The 21,126-nt window shown below is 39.8% G+C and overlaps 1 protein-coding gene across 3 annotated transcripts in view; it reads left to right on the forward strand.

Moving 5' to 3' along the window:
* dagla (diacylglycerol lipase, alpha) overlaps nt 1-18,404 on the forward strand; it is a 39,988-nt gene extending 21,584 nt beyond the window's left edge. The window contains exons 2-21 of one of the 3 annotated variants that reach the window (XM_007554050.2): nt 538-639; nt 751-962; nt 1,069-1,170; nt 1,272-1,410; nt 1,495-1,582; nt 2,053-2,187; nt 2,298-2,375; nt 2,523-2,647; nt 2,992-3,142; nt 7,023-7,106; nt 7,766-7,843; nt 8,064-8,144; nt 8,386-8,528; nt 10,251-10,319; nt 10,397-10,469; nt 10,634-10,842; nt 11,715-11,841; nt 15,246-15,409; nt 15,592-15,609; nt 16,262-18,404. In XM_007554050.2, coding sequence (XP_007554112.1) covers nt 545-639; nt 751-962; nt 1,069-1,170; nt 1,272-1,410; nt 1,495-1,582; nt 2,053-2,187; nt 2,298-2,375; nt 2,523-2,647; nt 2,992-3,142; nt 7,023-7,106; nt 7,766-7,843; nt 8,064-8,144; nt 8,386-8,528; nt 10,251-10,319; nt 10,397-10,469; nt 10,634-10,842; nt 11,715-11,841; nt 15,246-15,409; nt 15,592-15,609; nt 16,262-17,354 — 3,264 coding nt within the window. In that variant the 5' untranslated portion in view covers nt 538-544 and the 3' untranslated portion in view covers nt 17,355-18,404. Of the gene's footprint in view, nt 1-537; nt 640-750; nt 963-1,068; nt 1,171-1,271; nt 1,411-1,494; nt 1,583-2,052; nt 2,188-2,297; nt 2,376-2,522; nt 2,648-2,991; nt 3,143-7,022; nt 7,107-7,765; nt 7,844-8,063; nt 8,145-8,385; nt 8,529-10,250; nt 10,320-10,396; nt 10,470-10,633; nt 10,843-11,714; nt 11,842-12,658; nt 14,628-15,245; nt 15,410-15,591; nt 15,610-16,261 lie in introns of those variants that run through there. The other 2 variants (XM_007554051.2, XM_016672463.1) reach the window with 2 other exon arrangements.
* The last annotated feature ends 2,722 nt before the right edge of the window (nt 18,405-21,126 follow it).

Below are 21,126 nucleotides of genomic sequence, written 5' to 3' on the forward strand. Positions count from 1 at the left end.
TAGTTCTATGGTTGGATTTTTTCTTTCTAGACTGTTAAATATATTTTTAACCTGCAGGAAACAACAGTAATCTGTCTTTTTTTAAAGATGGCATGAAATTAAAGCAGCTTTTCCACCTAACAAGTGTATTATTTATTAAATCTTATGTTTTCTTTCATTTTTTACCTAACCTATTGCACCCTTTCAACGCGTCATTATTTTCTAAATGTCAAGTCCCTCACCTCTACTTCTCAGTGTAGAGCTTTTTGGATTTTGTTTATTTTAATGAAAAATGGATACCTAACACATTGACAATGTTGACTTCTAAGATTTTACTTTATTTGATCTAGATAATCTCTGACAGCATACGCTGAAGGTTTATAACAGTTTTGCACGTTTATCACTGCTTTTAGCTTGTTGACTATGCAGGCTGGGAGAAAATGTTTGATAGAAAATAATGTGGCGTTGATCATTTTGGATGCAAGATTAAAAAGTAAAAAATTGATCTGATATGAATTTCGAGACACTGACAAACCTTTCTCTTCCTTTCCCTCACAGGGCAGTGATGCCTGGGATGGTGATGTTTAGGCGGCGCTGGTCAGTTGGCAGTGATGACCTAGTGTTGCCCGCCCTCTTCCTTTTTTTGCTGCACTGCATCTGGTGAGTCAGTGTATGGATTCCCACCACTCCACAGAACGTTGTGTCTGATTCTCGGACTTAACAGTAAATCTGTGCAGGAAGACGAAGTTCTCTCTTCTCTTTCCAACCCAGGTTGGTGGTTCTGTCCGTGGTTCTCTTCGGCCTTCGGTACGGCTCAGACCTGTCGTGTTCTGTCACGCTGGTGGACCATGGCCGAGGATACTTGGGCATCCTCGTCAGCTGCCTTATATGTGAGAGCGCCATCATGTGGTTGAGTATGAGGGGCAGCATTTTGTACACACAGCCCAGGGAAGCTGTGCAGTATGTGATTTACATCAGACTAGGTAAGAGACTATGGCGGACGATTAGTTTTGTTTCTGAACAGTATATGATTAGATTGAAAATGTATTTTAACATGAACCCTCTCTGATTTTTTTTCTTTCTTTTTAGCCATTTTACTAGTTGAGCTAGTCTATGCTGTAGTAGGCATTGCCTGGCTTGTCCAGTATTACCAGCCGTGCTCTGATGTCACTGCAAAAAACTTGGCTTTGGGTATGTGGAAAAAATGATTTAATATAAGAAACGAGAGCAAACAAATGAACTCCCAGACGTTTTATGTTGGCATTAAAATATCCTTTTGACATTCTTTGCAGGAATCGTTGCGTGTAACTGGCTGGTGATACTCAGCGTTTGCATTACCCTCATGTGCACCTTCGATCCAACGGGTCGGACTTTTGTCAAACTCAAAGCAACCCGTCGGCGTCAGCGGAACCTAACCACATACACTCTCAGGTTCAAACGGGCTCCCTAAATTCTTCTCTCTCACTTAGTATGACGACTCTATAACAGAAATCTTTGTGCTCTTCTCGCTGTTAGACACAGACTAGAAGAAGGCCAGGCCAGCAGCTGGAGCAGAAGACTGAAGTTCTTCATGTGCTGCACAAGAGCCCAGGATACACAATCAGTGAGTCACAACAATTCCTGAACCTCTTCAGGAATTGAAGAGCTTCAATTCCCTATTTAAGAGAATAAAAGTGAAACTTTATTCTCTAAATGAATAAAAAAGTTGGACTTAAATCCCAGTGACAAAAATACTTAATAAATTGTTTGATCACAACAAAATGTCTTCAGTGTGTGGAAATCCGACAGATGCTTTAAGCTGAATAACATGTAATAGTTTATAATGGCTTCGATATATATGTGCAATCTGAGAGACAGGCTGACCCTGGGAGATGTTAGAAACCATCAACTGTGGTTGATGGTTTGTGGCCTCAGAAATACTACAGCCTACTTAGACAATCCTTTCTAATTACAATATTGCACTCATTGATGCTACTGTGATCAAAGTATTTCGCTGCTTCAGTACAGATTTTTTTTCAAAGGTTTTATTTGTATTGTCCCTTTAATCCTGATATCTGTTGCTTTCATGACCAGGATGCATACTCGGAAGTGGCCGGCCTTTTTGCAGAATTCTTCAGAGACCTGGACATTGTGCCCAGTGATATTATTGCCGGACTGGTTCTTCTTCGCCAGACACAGAGGTCAAAAAGATCCAATGTCCTGGGCCAGGTACCACTCTTTCTGATTCCCTGTTTTTTTGTTTTGTTTTGTTTTGTTTAAAAATGGAACTAAGTAAATGAATACAAATTTAAACGTAACTTTTGTTTTTTTGTCTACAGGCCAACAACGACATTATAGCATTCTTGTCAGGAATACCAGTCACTCGTAGTACGAGGTATCTGGACCTCAAGAACTCTGTGAGTTTCTTTTCCTGAGTTTTGCTCACGTTCTGGTCTTGCCGCATTTACAAAGATAACATTTCTACTTGATGGAATTGAAAGACATGTGCCGTTTCTGCCGTTGCACTCGCTCTGATGCAAATTTTGCGCGTTTGCCCCTCTTAGGTGGAGATGCACATGTACAAGGAGGTGTGTTATTATATGCTCTTTGCCCTGGCTGCATACGGTTGGCCCATGTACCTGATGAGGAAGCCTGGCTGTGGGCTGTGCCGCCTCGCCAGCTCCTGTCCGTAAGTACTCAAACACACACCCACACATTTATATCTATTTGGTTTCTGTGTCTCTTGAGCCTCTTCAGCCCAGATCAAATTTCGCATGCGTCAACACTTGCCAAGTGGTAATCCACCGAGACAATACCACTCCAGTTAGACCCACTCACTGACCCAAGCAGTGTTGAATTTATCACATGCTCGTACCCAGATTTCCTGCGCTGGGATGCTAATTATATCCCTGTTATCTTACTTGCTGTTGCTGCATTTCTATTCAATCCACTTCATCTGCAGTCTGCTGAACAATCTAACACCGGTCTTTCCCCTCCCACCCCCTACTCCGTTACCGTTCTCTTTGTCTCCAGCTGCACATCGGTGTCTGGCTCACGGTTGTCTCAGTCCGTCACAGTGGAGGAGGACAACTGCTGCGGCTGCAATGTCCTTGCCATACGGAGACATTTCCTTGATAGGGATCTCAAGCAGGTTCACATTGTCTACACATCCTGCCACGATGCTGTGAGTAATTCAGCAACTAGACCATAAGTAGCCAGAAGTGTTGTAAGATTTATTTCCGTGTCTGAATGAGGGATGGATGCTGCGCAGGGGTTCCACAATATCAGCCAAATGTTTTATTTATAAGGCCTTGCAGAAGGAAATTGTGGTGTCACCCCTGTTTTTAAGTTAATATAGAGTGCCTTCCTTGCAACTCTGGTTATGTTGCAGTCACAAACTTCATTGTATTTTAATGAGATTTTACGTAATGAGCCAACACAAAATAACATATAACTGAAATGGAAGCAAAACTTCTCATTTCCTATTGCTCCGATACCCTCAAAGGCCAGAAACGTTCAAGATTCCAAAGGTGACTGTGGAGGAGCTGCAGAGATCTGTAGCTCACGTAGCAGAATCTGTTGAAGGCACAATTATAAGGCAGCTTTTACATCGGATATCCAACAAGCTGCTCTCACCATGAAACTAGGGCCAAAAACGGGACAGAGGACTGCTGAGCAGGGAGTAAGCAAATATGTTAATGAGGGCAAATGATATTGACAGAAGTATAGTGACTCATCATCAGTTGTGCTCACTTATGCTGCAATTTTGTATTGTAATATAAAGACACATCTAATTGTTACAGCCTTTTAATGTCACCTTTTACCCACAAGTGGTCAAATATATTCATCCAAATAACAGTTTAAAAAAAAACAAAAAACATTGGTCCCAATATCTCTTTAATCATGTGTTTTAGCTCCATACTGAAATATTGCCTGTTTTTCCTTTGTCCTGGTGGACATGTATGACTTTTTGTTTCTGATTTGAACCACCCATATGAGATCACAGAAAATACTTTCAAAGCTCGAGGCAGCGCCCGCAACTTGGCACAGCACAGCATAGTCCGCACTCTGCCGGTGAGCAATGCATACGCAATAATGGATTTTTAAAGCAGCGTGCAGTCGACCACTTCCTATTTGAAAGAAGCATTCATAAACCTGACATAGAAGAGTGACAATGGGTAGGTTAATGTTACAGATTGCAATTTACAACCCTGGTTTAATGGGACTAATTGGAGGCTAGGAAAGACTTGAGCCTAGAGTGGGAGTTCACTTACCTACAAGACATTATCAGAAACCATCACAGCCATTGTATTGCAGCCAAAGTTGTAATGCAAACGAGAATCTTGAGCTGTTGAGCCAAGACGAAAGGGCAAATATTTAATCTCTAGAGACGTGTAAGACTAATGGGAACATGAGTCGGAGCTTTAATTACAGAGAAAGTTGATTCTACAAAGTATTGACTCTGGGTGGCTAACTGCAAATACACGCCACACCTTTCAGATTCTTATTTTAATTCATTTTAAAATCCATGTATCGTTTTTCTGTTTCACAATGTTAGTCTGTTAAATAAAGTCCCAATAAAATACAATGGAATTTGTGGATGTCATGAGACAAAATTAAAATAAATAAATAAATAAAATGAAATGAGGGGCACGAATAGTTTCGCACATGGTACAACACAGAAACGCATGCAGCACTGTAAACAAGACACAGTCTTTGTCTAACAAATGCTATGTAAAAACAGTGGCTCAGCTCCTTGGAGTGAGGTGTGGGTTTTGTTCTTCGTTTGCATCTTGTCTTGATTACATTAGCTGGACTCCGGAGTCGCTGAGATGCTGGAGGCTGCGTGAGAGCTGTTCACATCCTGCGTAAGTCAAGGGCTGCAAAACTACAAAGGCTCTCAGCATTTGAAGAAGCCCAGAGTTAAATGAATGTTGTTCCAAACTGTTAATGTGACAAGATAATTTATTCTTCATCCATACTCCATTTACCTAAATTGCCTGAATGCTGACACCTCCTTTTGGAACAGAGGGGGAGACCAGCAATTTTGCGTGAGTGCAGTAACCAGAGTCACTTCACAAGGTGATGATGAATGTACCTTTGTCGTAGATTTGTCACAGCCCTGACAATTTTTAGAACACAATTAAAATGATGTCCAATAAGTTTTAACTGTGAGCCAGTTGCCATAGTAAAACACGGTCGGTAATTAGAAGAGAAGTTGAGCTTTATTTATTTTTTTTTCGTCTGCCACTTTTAATATTCTAGAATAGCCAATAAAAGACATTGAAATAGCTTCCTCATTGCATTGCAAAGTTATTTTTATACCAATACTAAAACTTGTTCTTGAGCCACTAATTTCCAGAGCCGAGTGCTTCTCAGTGAGGTTAACCAGCACTGTGTTTCCATTTATAAATTCACTGACTTAAGACAGTGCACTGTGCCAGGATGGAAAAGGCCTTGATGGCTAAGACGAGAGTTGCGCCGGGGGTGCCGGCCTGCTTGCTGCTGGAACTATAACTCTTTTCAGACAGCCTGCTCGACACAGCGCTGCACCTTTATTCTCTTCTGTGGGAGACGTGTGAGGACAGAGCGAGGAGGAACTGATGTGCCTTTATGACAGTAACAGAGATGGTCAGAGAGCTGAATTTGAATGCATGCTGATGATTTTATTCTGGAGCTCAATCTACAGTTTGAAAGCACTCGCTGTGACCGACTTATTCTGATCCCTCCATTATTCTGCCAGCAGCGGCAGCATAATTAAGCCTTTGACATACCAAGCAAACGGTCAGTTTTCTGTCAATGAGACTCCGATTTGTCTTTTGTGGTAAGGTTGTTTTCCTCTTCTAGTACCAGGTTGTAGTGTGTACATTTAAAAATGATTATAAAAACAAAAAAAAACACTGAAAGACTATATACAGTTGAAAAGCTTCAAGAGCTGCTTTACCTCCTTTACATGGGGATTTTAGGTTATATTATGTCTCTTTTATTAAATTTAGAATGATGGGACTTAGCAGAAATTCCGACAAGATTTTCTTTTGACATTTAAACGTGTGCTGTAGCGCTCCCATCATACAAATTATATCTGGTGGTAACTTTTTCCTTTCTCTGCTTTTTCCCTCCCATCTGTAAGCTATGAGTCACATGCCAGTGGATTGTGCAGTCCTGCATACATTACCTTTTTTTGTGATTCATTGTATTTCTCTTCTCTTATAAGTTACAGTTTTATATCAAAACTAACAAATGCAAACTTAAGCAAGGAGAACATTAATCAGAAAAGTAACCAAGAGGTTTCTCTGACGAAGCCTCTGGGGAGCTGTAGTAAGCTGTAGCTCAGGTGGGAGACAAGACAACTATTACTGAAGCACCCCACAAATCTGGGCTCAGTTTGGAGAGTTGAAGATGGAACGCCAAAGGAATCCACTTTCTGCAGTTTGTCGCAAGCCAGGTAGGGGAGAAGGGAAGTCTGTGGAACAGGTGCTCTGGTTCAAGGAGACTAAAGTGAAAACCCACCTTGTCGAATGTGCTTCATAGTGGTGGTAGCATCACGCTTCAAGGACGCTTTTATTAGGAAGCTAGCCAGAGTTGGCGATGAAAATGTATAAAACTAAATAAATAAGCCAGTCACAGACTAGTACCAACCTAGTTATAGATAAAGTTCAGTTTATTATGCCAGTTGGTGAAAGGGTTACTATTTGACCTCAGCCATCACTGACTACTGACAATGCCTTCTGACCAAGTGTGTGGCGACGGTTGATCGCATCGAGTCAATAATCTTTCCTACTGAGTATGGATTTACTTTGTGTTGGTGTTAACACACACACAAAAAAAAACAATAAAATACATCGAAGTAGAAGTTTGGGCAGCAGTAATTCATTTTGATTACATTGAGTTCTTTCTTCACACACTCAGGCCACGTTAAAAAAAAAAAAAGGAGAAACATCCCAGGAGCCTTGTGCTACTGCTCGGTGATATTTTCACTTGTGTGGTGACATGAGAACGTTTCCTAATTTTCCTAACATGAACCTGCATTTTACCACTTATTGTGTTGTGCGTGTTTTAAACAGGTTTACGAGACTCCGTTCTTTGTGGCGGTGGATCATGCGAAGAAGAAAGTCGTCATCAGTATCAGAGGAACCCTTTCGCCAAAGGTCATTTTTTCTTCTTTTTATTCTCCATTATAATCTATATCATAAAGATATAGATTTTTCTTATAATGTTAAACGCTCCCACCCTCCTTAGCACCTCTAAGCTCTAACACCTTCAACAACAGGTGAAATTTTCATATTTCGCTGCAACGCTCTCAAACTCCCACACCCATCACGTAAAGAACGAGAGCGTGACTGTCCACTCTTGGACAGAAATGTCCTACATGCTCTTATTTAAGCTTGTTGGAAGATTGCGCTGATGTTTTAAATCAGAACTGAATAGGAACTAAGAGATTTATAACGGATTTATTGTGTAACAAAGATAAAATGCTTATAGGGAGAAAACGTATGATCAACTTGGCCAAAGATATACAGCAGAAAGTAAAAACACAATGTCCTACCATTAATTAAAGAATATTAAGGGTTTCATTAACATAAAGTTAAATGACAAGCTATATGAGCCAACACTATTGTTTTGTTTTGTTAAAAAGGAGTGTTGCAAACAAACTGGCGATGAAGGACTTAAATTGTACATTTTCTGTACCCTCTGCTCATTTATGTGAGGGGATTTCTTGTGTTCCATGCTTTATATTGCCTTTGCCGTTGATTTAGTTATTTTCCCTTCCCTTTTCTTTTCGCTTCATTTGTCTTGTGTCAATCAGGACGCCTTGACTGACCTGACGGGAGACTCTGAGCGTTTGCCTGTGGAGGGGCAGCATGGGACCTGGCTTGGTCACAAGGTGAGAGACTGAGCAACTCCAAGGCGATTCAGACTCGCTCGCTTTTTCCCTCTCTCTGTTTTCCGGGTTGGGGTGGGCTGGGGAGGGGTCATATTAAATGTTAACTTCAGAGTAATTGGTTTGGATATTGTGAAAAGAGATGAATGACTTCCTTTTCATTTTTCCTCTATCTTTTTTTTGCTGCCCTCCATCTATTGAATCCTCTTCTATTTCTCTCCAGGGAATGGTTTACTCAGCAGAATACATTAAGAAGAAATTGGAGCAGGAAATGATCTTGTCACAAGCTTTTGGAAGAGACTTGGTGCGTGACTCAGTATACAGTGTAAAACATGACTGGTGCAGTAGGGATTCTGTGTAGATTGTGTGCTCGCACTGACTGCTGTACCTTATTCAGAGCTTTGCTAAACGTGTAAAATGACCATGAAGTGAATCTTTGTGCTAAGAAGACATAATGCCAACAGCTAAAGAGGCTTGTTGTGAGAGCGGCTCTTTGTTGTGGTGATGGTGTGCTGTAGTGAGCGTAATGACTCTGTCTCCCACAGAGTAAGGGCACCATGCATTATGGGCTGGTGATAGTCGGCCACTCTCTTGGTGCAGGCACTGCTGCTATTCTCTCCTTCCTGCTCAGACCTCAGTACCCCACACTCCACTGCTACTCTTATTCTCCACCTGGTGGCCTTCTAAGGTAACTCAGCCTGTTTTATTCTTTAAAAGTGAGCCCAGTTCTGTTGGAATAATTGAAGAAGTCATTAAATGCTTAAACAAGGTGGAATTGTTGTTTATGTTTTGAAATGGAGTGCTTTTTTTTTATTTTTATTTTTTTTTAAAGAAACCATTTGCATGTCACTGCTGCGCAATAAACGCCTCGTTTTATTTAAGTTGCTTGTTGCATCTTAATTCTAAATCTCTGAAATGTCCTCCAGAGGAGCTCAGAATCAGTCTAGATGAATGGACCAAAACTATGAAATGTTGTAATAATTGTTTAAACATTTGTGCAGAATTTGAATGTAAATGATACATATATTTAAACTAATATTTTTCATTTTATATATTTAAAATCAAAATTAATGAGTTTATTTATCTGATGTATTTGTTTGACGTTTTGTTTAAATAATCACATGTAAAATGTGAAATGCTTCTGGCAACTGTAAAACCTCTATAGGCTTCATGATTGTTTCCTGTTTTTACTTAGAAATCTTAACAATGTGAGTAGAAATTATTATCACTACTATATTTATGTTCTGTTTAAAGCTGTCAAAAAAATCGTTGACGGCTTTGGAAAGAACCACCAGAGAATTGTGACCACCAGGCAAACCATGTTAACATCCTAGAAGAGCATTTAATTTTACCTTGGAGTTTATTAGATAAAGAGTCTGCGGGGCTACATGTCAGTTCTGTGGTAATGAAATAGACTGTGAACACGTTATGCAGATAGATGAGTTCACTTTCAGCCTGGCTGTTGTGAGAATGGATTTTGAGGTTTTGCATGCCACAGATCTGCAATGTTCTCCATGCTTTTATCGATGAAAGATGCATGGTACACATTACCCTCACTGCACTGCGTCTTGCACAGTGAACTTAGCATCGTTCAGTAGAGCTAGAATAAAGACTTCAAATGCCTCTTTACATTATAAATTGTGTCACTCCAGTGCTATGGGGGTAATAAAAGTAAGATATGACGAAGCTCATTTTGCGCCATGCAGAACAATGTGATGTTAGACTGTGAAACTAACCGAGATTGAAAAGCTGTTTGCCCCCAAGATTTGTTCTTTTTCATTATCTTTTTTACAATCTTTTACACATTTCAGATCATACTTGCGTCATCATGGTCTAAAATTAAAATGAAAGTAAATACATGGGAGCTCATGGATCAGTAGTGTGATGACAGTTCTCAAAAAAAAAAAAAAAAAATCCAAAGTGGATAGCCATCAGTCTGTGACACCAACCTAAGACCACTGGGGTTATGCAAGAGGACAGGGATCCTGTTGCATATGAGCATGAGGCTATTTATAGTGCACCTATGAATAGATTCAAACAAAATGACTGAAAGCTTTTGGAAGAAAAAAATTTCAATGTTGCTAAATTATAATGCAACAAAAAAGTTAAAGTTGAAGAAATGCATATGTGGGGCAAATATCTTTTCTGCAGAGCTTTAGTTCCTTTTAAGGAAGAAAATTATGTTGTTGAACATCAGAAATGCTGCAGTTTCGGTGTGTTTCATATCAAATTCCGGATTAGTCCAAGTTCATTAAAGTTGTATTGTAAAGACACAGATAATCCCTTTGTGCATGAATTTATTCAAGTAGTTTGCAGAAGTAGGAAGTTGTCCTTTTGGCCCAGACCCTTCCCGCTCTTCACACAACTTGTTTACGTTATTCAAGCTTCTCGTGTTGTCTCGTTTGCCCAGTGAGGATGCCATGGAGTACTCCAAAGAGTTTGTTACATCTGTGGTATTGGGAAAAGACCTCGTACCAAGGTATTTCTACTAACGAATCAAATGTATTGTGATTCATTTCCAGCAGTATTACCGCTAAAGCCTCTCGTCTTTCATAGGCTCGGCCTGTCCCAGTTGGAGGGTTTTAGAAGACACCTTCTGGAGGTCTTACAGAAAAGTAACAAGCCAAAGGTAATTTCAGTTTTTGTAGTATAAAAGATGACTCTAACTTAACTTTATTGACATATATTTTTGTCAATCAGTCCCACAGAAATACAGTTTTATCAACCAGTTGTATAACAAAGAAGCAGTGAATAGTATTTACGTGAAAAGTAATATCTGTATTTTTGTGGCAGTGGAGGATCATTGTGGGAGGTACCAAATGCATCCCCAAATCAGAGCTTCCAGTAGAGGATGACGATCCTCCATCTCAGCCTGCAGCGCCCCCCAGCAGTCGTCTATGGCTACACCCCAGTGACCTCAGCATTGCCCTCTCAGCCTCCACTCCTCTCTATCCTCCTGGCAGGATCATCCATGTGGTGCACAACCATCCACCAGAGACATGGTCAGAAAACTGTTCAAAAAGTTCTTAAAAACAATGCAGTTCCAGTACATTTTGTGAAGATGTTGAAGATGTGCATTGGTGGACATGAGTCATGCTTTTTTTTTTTTTTTCTTAATGTTGTGATTTTTGTAATCGAATTGTCAACTCACAAGTATGTTTGGACTGAAACATGAAGACGTGCACCAGGTTTTGCAATATTTATTTAAAACTGGAAATAATGTCCAAAACACATAAACAGTATGTAAATCCTAAACCTAAAAGTTAATCAAGAAAGTCCAGCTAAGATCAAAGAGGAGACCTGAGATATACATCAAGTCTCAGTTGTTTAATCTACACCGCCAGTGTTTGGGGCTCATGTCTCCTCTGTTGAAGGGGAAAAAAACCCGACTGCTCTGAATGGAGCCATATACAAGAACTGAATTGAGACAGAGTGAAAAATCTGTCATCCTTTCAAGCTTGGAAAGCTTTTATGTCACATAAAGGACAACTGGAGATTCTTCGAAGTAAAATAAAAATCAAACAAATTGCTGAAAACATTTTTCGTTGTAGAAAATATCCTCAGCAGACGCAGCTGTTTTTGACACTTGATAACTTTTGGACATTTATGTAAACGCTCCAAGTCCATTCAGAGCATATATCGCATTCAGACCAAGATCATTTATTATGCAGATTTCAAGAACAGAGTAAGAAAAATACCCAACAAGCTTCCTTTTAGAGTTGTATGATCCAATCTTCAACACATTCCTCTCTGAATATTTTTTTTTCTACATACTTGCTAAATTTCACATAAACTTTTGTACTTGCCCTTTTTTTTTTTTAGTATGTTGAGAAAATCGATGTGTTGTGAGTTTGATAGGTTTCTGCCTCTCTAGTTGTGGACAGGAAGAGCCGACGTACTCGGCTCTGTGGGGAGACAACAAGGGGTTCAACGAGGTCATCATATCGCCTGCCATGCTGAACGAGCACATGCCCCACATGGTTATGAAGGGCCTGAACAAGGTCTGTCTCATCCCTTTGCATGTTTACATTTCTCTCTAAGGGTGTTTTTCAAATTGTCCTTCCAGTTTTGCTCTTGACTTCCAGTGCTGGGTAGTTAAATTGATGGTGAACATGTATCAGTTGCTTCTAACAAAAAGGATAATGTGTGTGTTTTTTTTTTTGTTTGTTTTTTTTTCTACAAATGGGAGTAACTTGGGTTGTAGAATGACAGACTGTCATATACAGCAGAAGGTTGAAAATATCTACCATGTTCTTAAAGCGCTGAAAAAGCCTTTTAATTCCATTAAGATTATTTGGTTGCTTTCTAATATAACTGTATCTTATGTTTTCTAGTATTGCGCATAAGAAGTGAATCCTTTAAAATAAATTTTAAATTGATAGGTGGTAGCCATTTTGCTTTTCTGATGTTTTAGTCCACACATTTTTTTTTAAACTGTATGCAGAAGCAGTAGAAATTTTATAAATTTATTGATAGGTTTATTTGTGCATGTTGATCCCTAACCCACAACTTCACCTTTTTTTCTTTTGTCTTTCTCTTTGTTGGTCCTCAAAGCATGGGAACTGTTCTGTCACAGTTGGTTCGTGGTCTTCTCTGGTTCTTCTAGGATGTTGAACATCCTGTTTTGATAACAAGCTGTCATTGTGTATTTCTGCATGTAAAGGATCCAACTAAGGGGTTTGCACTTTTTGTGGCTGGAGACTTTATATCCCTGTCTGTGTTTGGGTGTTGTAAGTTCTGTAGGTTAGTTCGATTTCGGATGCGTGCATTTGCCTTTTGTTCCCAGTTTGTGGTGTGATACGTCTGGTGTTTCAACAGGTACTGGAACCATTTTGTCCAAATTTGGAACTGGAGGAACTGGAAGTCAGTCAGTCATCATGCAACACCAGTTTGTTTATAACCTCACAAAGCGAGCTAAACCCCAGACCTCTTCCATCCGATACTTCCTCCATCGCCCACAAACACCTGTCTGGCACTGAATCCCACACAGAAAACGAAGCTGTCTCCGTCCGTCCAACCGGCCACACTTCTCTCTCTTTTCCAAATGCCGAGTCTGTTTCTCCACCTCCTCCTTTGTCAGGGTGCACTTCTTCTTCCCAGCCGTGCTTGGTGTCTGTCGCTTCACTTTCTAACATCTCCTCACACCCTCACACAGCAGCTCTTCCAGCTGAAAATGATTTATGCTTACCAGCAAAAACCAAGTCTGTGCCATGCATCCATTACTCTAATGAAGACGTGATGCCTACCCCTCTTTCTGAAGGGCAGTCTCTTGAGTCCAACTCGACTCATGCTGAAAATGATCCGCTCATCACAGAGCTCCTCACAAATTCCAGAGATTTGCAGTTTACAAGTGTTAAATAGTCTTGCAGATCCCCTTATCTAAATTTTATGACACTCAGTATTAAAGTTATTTGTCAGTTCAAAAATGCCAATTTGAGCACTTAGTTTAACTATTGCTTATTTGCGATGTGATGAAAATGCCAGACAGCTTTGTGATTGTTTTGGTGTTGACTTTTAGGGCAACTTTTAGAGGGGCGGAATGACTTTTATTAAAAAACAGACCTTCTCTTTTTTCCCACTATTAAAACAACAAAAGACCTCTCACAAGAGGAACCCCGGTGGTAGTAAAGTTGAGACTAACTTGTAGAAGTCGTCCACTGCTTAGCTGCATTTTCCACATAAACCAATGGGTTAAATGCAAAAAGGCGTCGCAGCTTTTTTTTTTTTTCTCCTGTGTGTGGGGGGGGGGTTGTAGTGTGGAGATTTAACTGACAAGTTTACAAGATTTGGGCAATTAATGTTTTAAATGTGAGTGAGAAAAAGCTTTGAAATTAGGTCCCAAATTTAGGGTGTCATTTGTAATGTGCTTCTAACTTGTTTTAAAGATGTTTTTTTTTTTTTTTTAACTATATTCTATCTTTTCTGGTGACTTTTAAAAGAAATAACTTTTGGTTCTCTTCCAGCCTTTTCTCTGCCACTGTACGTTCAGTCAAGAGCCTTGGTGCAAAATTTGTGACGCTTGTTCCGCAATCTAACCAGTTTTCATTGTGTTCAGAGTTTCCATGGTAATGTAATTTCTTCCTCATTAACTGCTCTTTTTTCTTTTTTTTTTTCTTTCCACCACTCTTGGTTAGGTTTTTCAGTCAGTGCAGCTCTTCTTTCTGGATAATTATTCCCTCATTTCATTTTTAAAAATATTCAACTTTTGCCAAGTTTTATTTCCAGAGAAAGGTGGAAAAACAAACTGATCTGTTTGTTTTTTGCTTATTTCCCACAAAGTCTGCATGTTTCTTTAAAAAATAGAAACTTACTTGGATTTGGTATAAACTCAGTGTTTACACTTGCATATTTAAATACCGAAAGACGGAAAAACACTTCAAATGTTGTCAGTGTCATTTTAGAATATGAACCACTCAAACGTGCAACTACTGGGACTGCAGTACAACTTCATCATTCATGCGTAATTTCTGCCTCCATTTGTGTCATTCTGCATTCAGTTACAAGTGATGCAATAGTTGTTGTTGGTCATGGATATTTGCAGTAATTTATCCCTTGCATCAGTAATACGTCATTTTTTTTAGGGGTTGCACGCTGCCAAACATGTTGTTTTAATGCTCCCTACCCCTCTCTATAACCAAGTGACTTATTTTAATAGCATTTTAACTTACTAAATTGTATCTGTTGTATTTTATCTCTGTCGCATGTAATTTTGATATTTCATTTTTTTGTGTGTGTGTATGTTTTTTATGTATTAATTAATTCATTAAAGTTTACTAAACATTTGTAATCTTGGTGTTTGCTATGTTACTACTTAGTAGAAAAAAAGGGATTTTATTTATTTAATTTTTTTTAAGCACATAAGGTTTAAATATGTTTTGTTGTTGTATCACAGGAGTAATGTGGGCCTCAGTTCTCCCTGAGGCATCATGTTTGCTGTGTGTGGTTAATGTCATTTTGTAAACTATTTTTTAGATTGCACTTTCATTTGTATGAACGCTACTTTTTCATTTTTATTTTTTTCTTTTTATATCAGATGCCAACGTGTCTGGTTGTGTGTAATTTTAGGGACATTGGTTGAGAGCATTTTTTTCCCCCTGAAGGTAATCTAAAGGCTTTTTAAATACATTTCAGGATTTTTATGAGTGAGATGTCTGCTTGTAGCTTTTATATAAAAAAAAAAAAGACTTCAACAAAAGAAGTAATTTGATGAATATGCCAGTTTTTTGTGGTTGTTTTCAGAAAGTTTCTTGTCATTTATAGTGATAAGCTATTTTATTTCCACCTATTTTCACCTGCTTGGCCACTTTTTCACCTTCTCCATTGCACATCCCCCAAACCTGTCAGCATTTAGCTCTGACGTGGTCTGAAGTGCGCGCATGTGTGTGTGCCTCTGTGCTTATAACAGGTTCTGGAGAACTACAATAAAGGCAAAACGGCCTTGTTGTCGGCAGCCAAGATTATGGTGAGCCCCACAGAAGTAGATCTGAACCCTGAGACTTTGTTCGTGGATGCAGCTTCTCAGGAGCCGACACCCACAACAACCCACCACCGCAGAAACAGCAGCGTTCGGTTAGTATGCCGGGCACTGTTTTAAGTGTGCTTGAGCCTTGTAGAACATGTGAAGCTAAACTTCATCCTTAGCCTGTAACTGTAGTTTAACTATGTGGTGCTCAGAGACATACTACTGATACTAACTGCTACTTTGTTTTCTCAAATTATTGTCTGTCTGTTTTTAAAAAAAAAAAAAAAAGAGAAAAACCTTTGTTACGGTAAGCAAGGCATGCCAGTACTAACTCTGCACAATATGATCCCCTCTCTCTTGCACGCTTGCACGCTGTCTATCCACAGAGCAATTGTAACGTATGGTAGTATCCAATTTCCACCTCGCCCTCTCTGGTTCAGTCCTTGTCCTAAGTCAGTGTGAATTTCCGATAGTAGTAATGTTTGAAATCTGATTTTTTACCCTTTGCATATGATGCTAATCCAAGAGCATACATGCACTACTAGCACACACTCCATGGGTGCCTCTCATTATGCAAACTTTTATCCATGTTTCAGATACTCCATGTAAGGAGGTTTAAAAGAAATCACAGGATATGAAAATATCCTTTCTTTGAGTTGTTTTGTCATAAAAATAACATCCTCTTCATGGACACAAGGAAGCATGAGCAAAAATGATCAGCACCCCTGGTCTTTTTAGTCTGACGTCTGCGTGTTTTCTTCCATCGACCTAACATGTTGCCTCAGGCACGTAGCTTGGAGAATGTAGATATAGTGTGAATACTAACACCTGTTTCCCTCCCTTCTTTAACCCGCAAAGATGTTTTGACCCACTTTTATTGTCTATCCTGTGTTCTGGGTCCCCCACTCTCCTCTTGTCCTTGTCATCCCTCTCCTGCCCTCTCTTTTCCTATCCTCCAGTTCGTGTGCCCAGTCTGAGATATCTCTGGATGGTTTCTCTGAGTGCCCTCCTCCCCCAGTTCCTGTAGTGTTGCGTGGAGCACGCGAGCGCCTTGCGGTGGAGCTGAGGGACCGTAAGGCACCACTGGCCGTCATGGAGAGTCTCTCGGATGCAGAGTCTCTTTACAGCCTGGATTCTCGGCGCTCATCAGCGGCCTTCAGGGGCTCGCCGATGTTGGGTAGCCTACCTTTCCCGTTGGATGCCCCAATACCAGAGGAGAACCCATCTCTCAGCTCTCGTACCGAATTGTTGGCTGCAGATTGCCTCTGCCCGGCAACGCCGGAGCACCTAGGTGAGGTTGGACCCTTCTTTACCCCACACGAATCCAAATCCACTCCAGATTACCCTATGAGGCTGTCTCCTGCCACACCACGCTACAGTGGACCCCATTCCCCAGCCCTTTTAAATCAATGTGTTCAGCCTTTCAAACATGAGTCTAATGCAGCTCCAACAATGGTTAGTGATGGGGATCAGATGCCTGGTGTCTACAGCCCAGGGAGCACTCCAAATGCTCCACTAAGCCCACAGATTGACTCTAGACTAATGGATAGCAAAAAAGAGGACATGGAGCTCGAGATGACACAGAAAATGTTGGGTGAAGAAACCAGTCTAGCCGTTTCTACTGCTCCACCCCAGCTAACAAATGGGAACCCCAGTCAGGCTGTGCTAGAGTTCGCACAGTACTTGGACTCTCTCTTCAGACTGGACGGCAGCAGCTCACCACCTCTGGACCTGTCTGATGGGGAGTCAGAGTCGGGCAGGGGTTCTTTTGGACAGGGTGAATGTCTTGGAGATGGACAGCACCTGGATGATGCACAGCTGCTGGCCAGAGCAACACTTGAGCCTAACCTTGTTCCCAAGCCTCCACGCACTTTTGCCGGTTCTGCTGATCCCTCTTCAGGCATATCATTGTCCCCATCCTTTCCTCTCTCATCCTCTGAGGAGCTCAACGATCTCTCGCCAAGCGAGGGTGCCCCGCCAGCCATTCACTCCCTACGAACATCCAGCCCATGCCACTGTCCTGAAGAGAATACACTATCATCAATGGTTTAATATGCCCTGAAGGCTCTGTTGTGCTTTAAGGTCTGGTGATTCAAACTTTCAAACATATCACAACACACGCATGGAGTGGAATGGAGTCACTCATTAGAGATCCAGTGACAGAACTTAAGGGACCAACAGGTACACCATATCCATTCTCCAGGTGTCCCCTTTGAACTCAGGGGACATTTTCACAGTATTGCAATGACAAAAAAGAAGATACCTCTCTCTGCATGCCAGGGGGCTGTGCTGCTTCACAACTGTAGCTTCACAATGCCAATCCAGAACAATATCGTCTGACCCACATGGGAACATTTCTACATTTCATCCAGTCGCTGATTTTAGCAAATGCAAAGGGAGAATCGTTAACTGAGCAGGAAATCTGAAACTAATGCTGTAGAAACGGTTAGCAAAGGCACATCATCTGGGTTGGTGTATCGGACCTCTTCCTGCATCTTCAGCAGTTCTGAAAGCTTGTACAGCTTTTGTTTTATCTTTTTTTTTATTTTTTTTTTTAAATCCAGAATGTGAAGATGGGACATATTTGTTTATAAACAGAAGTGAAAAAAAACAATAAGAAACGTTCCTCAGGTCTACAAAGAACTGACTTGGAGAAAGAGAGTGTGTTATGTTGGTGAGAATACATGTGTCTTAAACATAAAGTGATTGTGACAAAGTTATTACAGATGCCTATGGATGTTTTTAGAGTCTTTTGGTTACACTTTATAATGCATGACAACTTTTTTTTAATAAGTTATTCCGATGGAGAACTTGTCACTAAGCCACTTAGATTGACATTTTGTTACTATTGCACACACATTGCTCAGTTTACCCCTTTTGCCAAAAAAGAAAAGATAACAAATTGTCTTGCCAAATGTATTTATGAAATGTAATTTTCTATATGTTTAAGGATACTACTTTATTTAAGCACAGGCTCAGTTCAATACTTCATTTCAAGTTCTATCAGTTCCCATCTAGACTGTTACACAACAACATGTAGGCAATGTCATCCTGACATTAAAACGCTGCCATACCTTTCATGTAAAAAAAACAAAACAAAACCAAGACCGCTGCACGTTGGGTTTGAACTAATAACAAATTGTCTTAAAATTGCTGTATAATTTTCTTTAAAAATCTCTTAGCAATGTGCCCAAGTCAGAGTTTGCATGCTTTATGCATTTAACGTAGCATGGCTTGTATAGAACAAGTCTTGTCATCAAGTCACAGTAAATGCGCTCTGAACGTGTCCAGAAATAATCACCATATCTCAGCCATCATTAACACAGGCTTATTAGAGGTTTAATTAGAAGTAAAAGTGCATCAGGACATCATTTTGTTTTCCTGTTCTGAAGGTGCTTTCAGTTTTGGAGGTCAAAGTGTTTACTTCCCTTTAATCCGGTTCATCCTCCTTGAAGTTGGACTGAATTCACGACTGACATCAAGTTGTCTATATCACTTTGGGTGTGACAAGTTGCTCATGTTTTGCATTCTTTAGTACAGTCAATGTTTTCACATTTAGCACTATATTTAATGGTTTTATTATCCTGCAACAGATTGGTTTGATGTCAGTGTTTTCTTATCTCAGTTTTTAGGGAAGCTCTTCCTAAATGCAAGACGTTATCTATAACTAAGCCTTTGTTACCCTGTTTGTCAGTGGCACGTAAACATTTTGCCATGACTCGTGCACAATGTTTTTTTTGTTGTTTTGTTTTAAACATTTTTTAGTTTTCACAAATTCTTCAAAGTGATGAGGTATGCTACAGACCGACATTTGGTGCCATGCCACTACCAAGTCCGAGTCTCACTAGCTATCTGCACAGCTTCTTTAATGACATCTGCTGTGATCGCTCGCAGCAGACTGGTCAAGCCAGTTTAAAATCAGGCATTACCTACACCATTATGACGGTCCTGATAGACACACTATTGTTGGGCCAGACGGTTCCTTCTAGCAGCAGCTTTGTTTGCAGTTGTTCATACACTTAACTCTGCAAAAAGAAAGTACCATTTTTCCATTGTGATGTGTACAGCACTGTCTTTTATGTGTACTTATTTATGCAGATGTCTGTAAGATGAATTCCAATAGAGTCGTGTAGAGAACAACTATATAACAATAAGACTACCTGAAAAGATCAGTACTGACATGTAGGAGAAAAAGGAGCTATTTATTCAGACTATTGGCAGATACAAATTCGTCTATATTGAAAAAGAAATAATTCAACTATGTCTTGTCCATGTTTACCTGGTTTGCATCCCTTCCTTTCCTGCCCCACGATGAGAATGTATTTAATCCCTTTCCCTCACTGCCCTGCCTGTAATGGAATAAACTACAAACTATGAGAGAAAAACCACAAGTTTCTGTCTTAACTATTTTATAACGGGTGCATCTCAGAAATTTCGAATGTCACAATATTGCATAAAACCAATTAGAAAATAGATGGCCTGCTGAAAAGTATCCTCATGCACTGTACAATGTATTAGGACACCTTTTGCAGGAATTAATACTAGAATAAATACACTTTTACAATGATATTCTACTTTTTGGGATGCATCTGTACATGTTACTCATGCATTATGTTTAGTGTGTTACTGACTCCAACATACTTGCATCCCTAAAAGGATAAACTGAATATTATTTATCATTTAGTTCACTGGATGGCAAACTAAGAGATGAAAAATGCTAAAATGCAGAGGCACATGTAAACGTGTGAGTTTTGACACGCAGTACTCTGTACTTTTGTATGGAGAGACGATTTCTCCCTAAAATAGCTTGAGTTTTGGCTGATGTAAAGAATGCGTCAGTGGTTTTCGAGATGCTGCTGAGTGCAGATATATTTTGAGTGAAGCACAACATGAGTTGCTGGAGCTTTTTATAAGTTCGAGTGTAGGTGCAGTATATTATTATTATACGCTACAACTGACACAAGCTGAAATACCGCAGAACATTATTGAGAAACCTGGCATGGATGAAAGAATTTCTTTTATATGTAGCCAGTGATTATGCGTCACAAAAGTAGAATTCTTATGATTCTTGATCCACTAATGACATGAACAGTCTTGTCTTTTTTAATCCTCATTCGGTGTTGCATAGTCTGCAGCGTTACTGACAAAGGGTGTCTGTGAAATTTATGCCCACTGCCCCAAGCTCACTTGTTGCAGCACAGTCAAAGCTCTGTCTTCACTCAGTGCTACAGCAAAAATGCACAAAAAACCCCAGCATTTTCTGTGCATATTTTAATCTCAGATGATTCTCTGACATTTGCTGATTCCATTTTTTTTTAAGGTGCGTACATGGCATTAATGCCCTCTTATAGATCTGTTCAGTTTTTGCTGTTTTTTGTCACACCAAAGTTTTAAATCATCAAACTACATTTACTAAATGACAAATATAACCTGAGTAAATGTAAAACAGTTTTCAGATTATTATTTTGTTTATTTAGGAGGGGGGGATTGTCCACATTAACCTGGCCATGTCTAAACATGCACTTTCTCTGTTGATATATAATGCATTAAGAACAATTAACCAAATTGTCTGGTCCAGGTTCAGAAGCCAGACCTTGGTCTAATCTAGAGAAATGGGGAGCAGATAAAAATGTAAGTTAGTGACATCTGTTACCAAAGAACTATGAAGCAATTTCATAGTTCTTTGTGACTCCAATTAAACACAGAGTGCCAATATTTGCAAATAGGGGAAAAAAAAAATCTATCTATCTATCTATCTATCTATCTATCTATCTATCTATCTATCTATCTATCTATCTATCTATCTATCTATCTATCTATCTAT

Source organism: Poecilia formosa, unplaced genomic scaffold (genome assembly GCF_000485575.1).
Source record: "Poecilia formosa unplaced genomic scaffold, Poecilia_formosa-5.1.2 Scaffold61, whole genome shotgun sequence".
In the NCBI taxonomy this organism is placed as follows: domain Eukaryota; kingdom Metazoa; phylum Chordata; class Actinopteri; order Cyprinodontiformes; family Poeciliidae; genus Poecilia; species Poecilia formosa.